The following is an 8,653-nucleotide window of genomic DNA, read 5'->3' on the forward strand; positions in this document are numbered from 1 at the left end:
ACCGGTCCCCTCCTCGAAACCATTGTACTTAATTCCTAGTGAATTTATCACGATAGGCCAGCTGACCTGCTTCATCCTCATCCATTCCATTTTCATCCATTAAAAAAGAACGGACAAATCTATACCAATTACTATAATGAGGAAACATTTCATTGTTACATATGAATCCAAATGCTTGTCTGTTTACTAGATCGAACTTGCAACTATAGGAAGATGCAGCAGTGTGTTTACCGCTCCACCGCTAGGTGAAAGAAATTAATAAGACCAATAAGTGAAAAGTAAGTTTACTTATGCCATTAATTAAAATTACCAGAATCACTAAATACTTAATACTAAAAAAAAGTTAAGAAAATTAAAATTTTTTTATAAAAAAAATCTAAAAAAAATATTATTTACTAAATATTACTATGCTACTGAGGAATATTTGATTGACAAACGGAATTTATTTTGTTATTTAAAAAACAAATAATTAATTTTATATTGATAATGCTTGAAGACATAGCTAAAACTGACATCGCTGAAATTTTATTATTAAACTATTTATTTATTAGTTTTACAATATATGAATAATTATAAATAGAAAATATATTACATAATACTAATTACAATTATAAAATAAATAGACACACATCAATACTTAAATAATTAATAATAATAATACAGAAAATATGCACCTATCGTGAAACAATTTCAATGATTGGATAATATTGTAACAGACTCAAACTATTTCTAAAGTGAAAAAAAGGTTGTCCCCCTCTCCCCTACTTGCTGTACTAAGAGGGTCCGTAATTGAAGTTGTTTTGATATCTACCAACCACGTTATGATATGCAATAAGAAATAAATAAATGTATCAAATCTCTACTATGCTGGCTGTTTTATATGTATAATTTAAAAAAAAATAGTAAAACAAAATGCAATGTTCGTGGGTTATACTCGCATTTAACACTTTATTACAATTTAAAAATGAAGTAATATGTGAATACCTAGAAACTGGAAAAAAAGCGGACACTTGCATTTTAAATACACTAAAATTTTTTTAGTAGTAGTTGGTTAATTAACATTCTCCAATGACAGTGTCAAGAGAAATAAGCTTTGACAGGACAAGTTATTCGTATTGTCTGTTCTTTTATAATAACAAAATCAGTCTCAGCTACGATTCAATGTGGAAATGTAATCGAATTACACAAAATGCTCCTTATCTTAGCCAGAGACAGTACATTTTATTAACGTAGAACGGTGGAGCCTATACGCGACAATGAATCATTAACGCTTACATTTCACAATAGATGGCTCTTATTGCAACAAAGTGTTACGTCAGTGCGGTCGATTCATAAGCGCCGTTTCTTTAAACCCATTTCTTAGCTGAATATTTTGATCTGATAGTTTCTCGAAGTCATTGGTACATGATCTATAATGAATTAGACTTATAATAATTTTGGCTTAAGTCTATTACAAGTTTAGCTCATATTGAACCTCAAAACACAGACTTGGCTTTGATATCAAATTGAAATGTTATTTTAGAGATGGATATAGAGAGACGCCACTTCTTAATCAGTTCTTTCATCAATATTCAGTGATCACAGCGGATAATGGTAGATGGAAACAGAAACAAGTTACATGCAAACATTACGATAGTAAAATATGCAGTCTCTGTCTAAACTAAACGTATTCTAAGTAAGTAAGTACATGATATTCCTTAGGCATAACATGAAACTCTTATAATCACAAATTAATTAATATTAGTCTATGTAGAAATGTTAATCTAAATTCGTATATTAGACATCGAACGGAGGTGGGTCGCGGAGCGCGTGGCCATTTATCCACCGCCAGCGCCCTCTACACATCGACTTTTAAATACAATAGCCCACAAGGGGTAACATTCACAAACGATTACAACAAAAGTATGCAGTGGACGGGTATTAATATAAAGGAAAAAATATATATAATTAACATATGACCATTATACAAATTAATAAATCAATACATAATAGTAAAATTTATATTGTTAGCAATTATTGTGCAATTTCCAGCTATCACTAAGTGATCGCTGGATAGGTAATCAGCCTGCCGAGAGCTGGGGCAGAGGGCACGTGAGGACAGAGGAGCTCGTAAAGGTACACCTGGGACAGTACCGGGGCAATCCCGGATAGTAATGGCGTGTATTAGGGCGCGTCTACATGTAAACATTTCGTCGTGTCGTAACATTGTAATGTATGTGTTACAAAATTATTATTACTACCGTTCATGCTTTCGCTTTTCCAAATTTACTGTCAATTAAAAAAAAATAACCACTTTCAATATTTCTGACTGATATTGAAAAGTCCTCTGCTAGCGAATTTAATGACGTCAATCACGAAACAAGTTCCATATAAACCTGCTACTGAAAACAGTGGCGGGCAATAGGAATATTATTGTACGATCAACATTTTACTTCGTTATCAGAGCACTGTTTAAATAATCAATCAAAAACATTGAATAATCTTTTTCAATGTTTTTGATTATTATTGCCGGTCATTCAATCGGTGGGCTAAAATGCGAACGCTTTTACAAGCGTCCATTAAAGGAGGGTGGCGACGTCGCAGTTATCTGTTAATTTTCAAAAACAATTGAACATTCTTCAGTGTATCTGATTGATGGTTTAAAAACGCTCCGCTAGTGAAATTAAAAATAAACAAAAAAACAATCAAGGACGTTGAATATTATTAAATTATTTTTGAAAATTGACAGCCGATTGCGACGTGTGGACACACTGTCACTCACTAGAGTGTGGGGACACTAGTGAGTGACAGTGTGAACTCTCCTAATCTAAACCGCTCCATTCATAATATGTGACGTAAACGAATCAATTATTCTAATTTATCTAATTCTAATTATGTGATCATTCCGCCATTACATTCTTATTCATTCATTACAAAAATACCGTATAAATCCATCCATGCGTCCACAGTTGTAGCGAATATGCATTCAAAGGCAGAATGATACAAGTTTTGTGACATTGCACCGGGCTCAGAATTAAATTTATTCATTCAATCACTCACTCATTTATGCATTCATTCATTCATAAAAACACAGTTGAGAACGAGCTCTCCGCCGCCACTTATTATTTAATTATCCTATTCTCTAAACTAATGTTGTAAAAACTAAAGATTCGATGTTAAGTATGTTTGTTTATTTGTTTATAACGGATAAACTCAAACCGATTTTAAAACTTCTTTCTCGATTGAAAAGCTACATTGTCAGTGACTTGGGGTAAAATTTATTTTAAATAAAGTCATTTATAAATAAATTTAGAAATATGTTGCTGTTTAAAATACAGACAGAACCGAAAGGTGATGGTATTCGCATTGCGGTCTTAATCCTCAACCAATTAAATTTTGTATGTTTATTTGTAATAGATGAAAACTATGGGATGAATGCGCCATGATACTCGTTCTATTCGTAAGAACTCTGTATTCTATAATTTAAGATTTACTGAACAACAAAGTGTTACAAACAAACAAACTACTTAACAGACGTTTAAAATATTTAACCTACGAGTACATAAAGTACATTGTGGTCAATTCCGAGGTGACGTCTCTATAAAACTATCTCTTAACCAAATATTTTAACTCAATTTTGACTTAAATATACTAGAAATTCAGTTTATATTAATCCATAGAACAAAGATATTGAAATTTTAATTTTATCGCCTCAGAATCGACCTCAACAACAGCGACACAGGCTGCGTTTAAAAAAAAACGTGCGAGTTCACTGCTTAATAATAAACTAATGATACTAAAATAAAATTCATTTTTGTGACGTAGTGGATGCATCTCATATTTAAAACCGAAATATCTCGATAGATGGCTCTATATGGTAAACAGCGGCTCTGTTAGAAAAGTGACGAGCGAATATGCCGGTGTACTCCTGTGTAAGGCAGCAATACAAAATGTATCCACTGTGTAAGGCAGCAGTATCCACTGCAGAGGGGGGATATAAAGGGGACTATCACGTATGGGCGAACAGGTCCGGATCCCTCCCGAGTGGCGGTAGAGTAGCAACGGGGTGTGAAATTAATTTAGCAGTTTTTGATCACGTGAAATTAGTACAGTTGAATACTTTCATATGTATTAGTTTAGCAGTGATATTTGACATAACATGAATTATACTTCATGCCCCTGTTTATTTATTTCAGGTTTGTTTTTTGGAAAATTGCACCATTAAAAAGCGGAAGTTCTGCTTTCCTGTCTTTAAAATGTACCCATCTGCTACTGCAGCGCCACCTGAACGTCTGCTGCTATAAAGTGTTTAGACGGACCCTTGTTCGTGCACAACGACGGTCCTCCCCCGCCACTGCCCTCCACAGTGTCTACAGACCGATTCGTCGGCCACTTCTCTAAGAGCGCCGAGCAGCGTCCTGAGATGAGAACGCTCAAACATAGTGACGTCACACACACATTACAACCTATGACACGACGAAATGATCAAACTAGCCACGGGCGATATATAGCGTGTTTATTAACGTATACCATGCCTTAAAACCGGTGTTGGTATTAATCAATAAGGTCTTATTTTCCCTCGAAAACATTTTTATATTATAAAAACTAAAAAAATCTCCAAAAAAAAAGACAATTTATATTTGTACCAACGAAATTACATAATAATAGGTTTATGCATACCTTGTACTATGTATTGCCGCTGGTACATATACAGGTTGTTCGTACTGGTACGAAATGAATGATAGCCTTCATCCCGCCATCAATGTCCAGAGAAACCCCATATATAGATATATCAGCCACGCCTAGTTCATATCTGGACGCGCCCTCATATCACTCAAACTGTACTATTGCAGTGTAATGCTTATTAAGTAGTATTCAAAAGAAGAGCAGATCGGATAGAAGCAGCACTCTCAAATATTCATTGAAACAGTTGTACATATGAACAGGGTCGCTTGCGCGGCTGTAGGCTCTGGCGAAATATCGAATGAAGCAAGAGAGGAATGGTCACAGCAGTCAGCAGTTGTCTGACGCTGGCGAGTGGTGTGGTGACTGGCGCCTGGTGTCTGCCTAAATATTTAGCTTCCAATACACTATCCGCATCATTATTATGCCCCTTTACAATGAAACCGTTTAACCTGATTTCTTTTATACCTATTTTATAAAAATAAAAAAGCAAATTCAAAGCAAATAAAAATGGTGCATACTATATTAGTAAAAAATAATCTCAAGATGGAGTGTCAAATGGCAAGAAACAAATTGACCTAACTATTGGCCCGCCAGCTGTTAGTATACGCTTATTTTTTCGGTGTTGCCTGTAATTATATTTTGCTATTTCTATTTATGCTCAAATTAACGAATTAAATATATGTGAGGTACGATGTTATGCCTCTATACTCTGTAATTTCACTGCTATATTAAACCCTTTTAAGATAGTGGTGTGCTCATGCGGGCGACTTTTATACAAAATCTCCCTCGGGGGGTAAAATTCACTCCGACGAGAATATAAAGTTGTCTGTTCTGGTGACACGTTGCCAGAGAGACACTCCATCCTGACACATTTATAACATACCTATCTAAATGATATTTTAATTATATTATGAACTTATTAAATGGACAAACCCACTTACACACGACCTTATATATTTGATAGTGTAATATACACAAACACTGGTAAGTATACGAAATGTTTTAACACACTGTAGAAGAAACAGTCTTACAGTGAGCGTTCAGCCTTACCTTCTCCCGTTCGGGCCAGTTCGGGCCGAAGGCCGCGGCGGCCGACCTCAGGCTGGCTCGGCCCAGTGCCACCGCAGCGACCTTCCGGCGGCGCACAACCGCTGCCTGTTTACGGCTCAAACGCTGGCATAGCGGCCAGTTTCTGCTTCACCTCCTCGGTGGAGTCGTCGCACAGTAGTAACGTGTGGGAGAAGCCCATAGTGACTTGGGTAATGTTCATGCCCTCCATTTTCGTCACTTCCTTGGGCCGCACAATTGACTTGGCGATCTCACCCGTGTCCTAATAAAATTAAAACCAAAGCCATAAACTTCCGATGCTCCCGGAGATGCTTAAACTTATTGTGATAATAGTCATGTTACCAGCCATAAGTCCAAGGATATGCCTATACTGACCAGTTCTCCGTAGGTGGGCGAGACGCCCCACGCTATCACGGAGTCGTCCGCCGTCAGCACTATTGAAGTGTTAGTACAGTATTGAGTACTCGTGCCCATGCTGCGAATGTTACAGCCTGAAAAGGTTACACAATTATTTTCAAGTAACGAAAATGAAAATTGTGAATATGTTTCACAAAAAAAAAAACAGTCTTCAATTATGGCAAGACCAGTTATTTTTATTTAAAAACTAAATTACTAAACCAATTTTGATAAAATTTCTATAGGATCAACCTGTAAGTATATTATTTCAGTTAAAAAAAAAATTCCAAATTGGCTTAAAACTGACAGAGCTATAAGGTAACAAACATAAAAAAAAAACAATCAAATGGAGGACTTTCTGTTTGAAGTCAGTTTTTTTTTTAATGGATGATAATGGAATGGTAACCCTACCCGCGCTATCGGTATACACCGGCGGGGCACCAGTGAAGGATGATAGATGAGGATGAAACAGGTTAGTTAGCCCATCGTGACGAATTCAACAAGAATTGTTCACGATGGTTTCCAGGGGGAACCACGTGGAGGTTGACCTGCTAAGGCATATTGCTAGCAATGGGGCTGTCAAACCCCATTGCTAACAATCCCTTTCCCCCCTTTTGGAGACAGTTAAAAAAGAAATATACCAGTTGGTACTCACCAGTAAGATCATGCTCTGGTTTGGGGCACATGTTTGCTTCTTCGGTTTTCTTTGTTTGCTCAAACAGGAATAGGGCACCTGAGTAAAAATAAAAAGAGATAAATAGCACATATACAGTTTATATATTACTGGAATATGATTTCCATCACCATCATCATCACCATATCAGCCTTTAACTGTCCAATGCTGAACATAAGCCTCCCCCTTGGGGGTTTTTCCAATAGTTGCCACGCTTGGCAGGCGATGGCAACCGCAGTAAGGCTTTGCAGATATTTTAAGAGGGATACTGCTGCCCATTCCTCGTCTCCCTTAGTCGCGTCTTACGACACCCATGGGAAAGAAATGGGTGGTTCTATGCCAGGACCACATGGCGATTTCCATATCGTCATAATATTTCTATAATAATTTACATTCATATATCATAATTAAGACAAGTGTGTTCCTGGAGACCTATAATAATTTACATTCATATATCATAATTAAGACAAGTGTGTTCCTGGAGACCTATCAGGGATCAGGCAGTAAACGTGGGAATACGGGTGTGAGCGAGCGAGCAGCGGTCACCATTCTCGTTGACGGCGAGGCTGTAGGTGGAGCCACGATGTCCACGTTCTTGACGGGGCTCACGTGGCCGTCCTTGGACTTCTCGAAGAACAGCGCGACGTGTTTGGGCACCGTCTCGAAATGGAACGACAGTTTCGTCGACGTCACGAAGTACGGGCCGTCCGTGTTATGACCTGGCCGGGGACAGTTGCAAAGGTTATTTATTTGCGACTAGCGTACTACTAGTTCGACTTCTATTGCTTTTATAAAGACCACTCATATAATTTAAATACACCATGTACAGACCTCGTCTAGTTACAATCTTATTAGTCGAGTAAGATAATAGAAATACCGTGGTTCGTTCAAACACAAATAGGACAAGATAATAGTATCGATACAAGATTTCATAATACTCACTGCGGACCTATATCCTAGAGGAACACCATTATTTATCTAGAACTCCGCACCTATGTGGCATTCACACTTATTTATTACATTGCAATGTCTGAACTTATAAACAGCACAGTACAGAATTAATTGTTTTTAATAAAAAAAAACTGGCTGTTCGTAAACTTTACACTTTTACATTTTATAATTAAAAATACCATAAACATACATTCCACTTTAATTGTTAGAATAATACAATTAATTTACGTGCACTTCTGTCCGTAACGTTCGACTAGTATCGCTGTTCAATGAGTTGGCATGCCACGACACGTGAGCCAATGCGTTTACTCGCGTCAGCAAAAACGACTGCCGTAGTTTACTGCACATTTATAAAGTGTATTATTCCTAAAAATAGAGCAATATGTTTACGAATGAGTATTATCAATGATCGCTGTGTGATACCGGGATAGAATGGGCCACCTGTTCGTTTCCCGTGGGAGTGGAAGCGACTATATGTTATGGTCGAATTTCGACCACTTAACGACCACTAGTTTTAATAAATGTACTTAATACTAATGTTTTAAACCAACATTCCTTAACAATTAATGAAATAATGAAAGGAGATCACGATAAAACATTTAGACACACAACATAAAAATGTCAAAGTATGTAAATACTAAAAGGTATATCTGAAAGTCTCAGAATGTTACAAATGCTTACTAATATTGTAAATGTGTAAGTGAGTTTGTCTGTTACCTCTAAGGATCTTAAGGGCTGAATCAATCACAATGAAATTTGCTACATACATATACATACTATATGGGATGGGGAAGGACATAGCATAGTTTAAAATTACAATAATTATGTACAATACCTAGCTGTTTATACTCGGGCAGTCCGAAGGAGTGCAGGGCGCCGTTGCAGTCCAGAATCATGGAG

The 8,653-nt window shown here is 36.8% G+C and overlaps 1 protein-coding gene across 1 annotated transcript; it reads right to left on the reverse strand.

The window, feature by feature from the left end:
* Nucleotides 1–270: 270 nt before the first annotated feature.
* Nucleotides 271–8,055, reverse strand: LOC116413287 (protein RCC2 homolog). Its single transcript, XM_031911571.2, has 5 exons — nt 7,745–8,055; nt 7,349–7,521; nt 6,785–6,862; nt 6,109–6,224; nt 271–5,995 (listed from the first exon to the last, which is right to left on the reverse strand). The coding sequence occupies exons 3-5, from the start codon at nt 6,813–6,815 to the stop codon at nt 5,825–5,827; spliced, it is 318 nt and encodes a 105-aa protein (XP_031767431.2). The 5' UTR covers nt 6,816–6,862; nt 7,349–7,521; nt 7,745–8,055; the 3' UTR covers nt 271–5,824.
* Between the last annotated feature and the right edge of the window lie 598 nt (nt 8,056–8,653).

The sequence above is a fragment of the Galleria mellonella genome, unplaced genomic scaffold (genome assembly GCF_026898425.1).
Source record: "Galleria mellonella isolate WM207_F2 unplaced genomic scaffold, CSIRO_AGI_GalMel_v1 utg28, whole genome shotgun sequence".
Taxonomy (NCBI): Eukaryota; Metazoa; Arthropoda; class Insecta; order Lepidoptera; family Pyralidae; genus Galleria; species Galleria mellonella.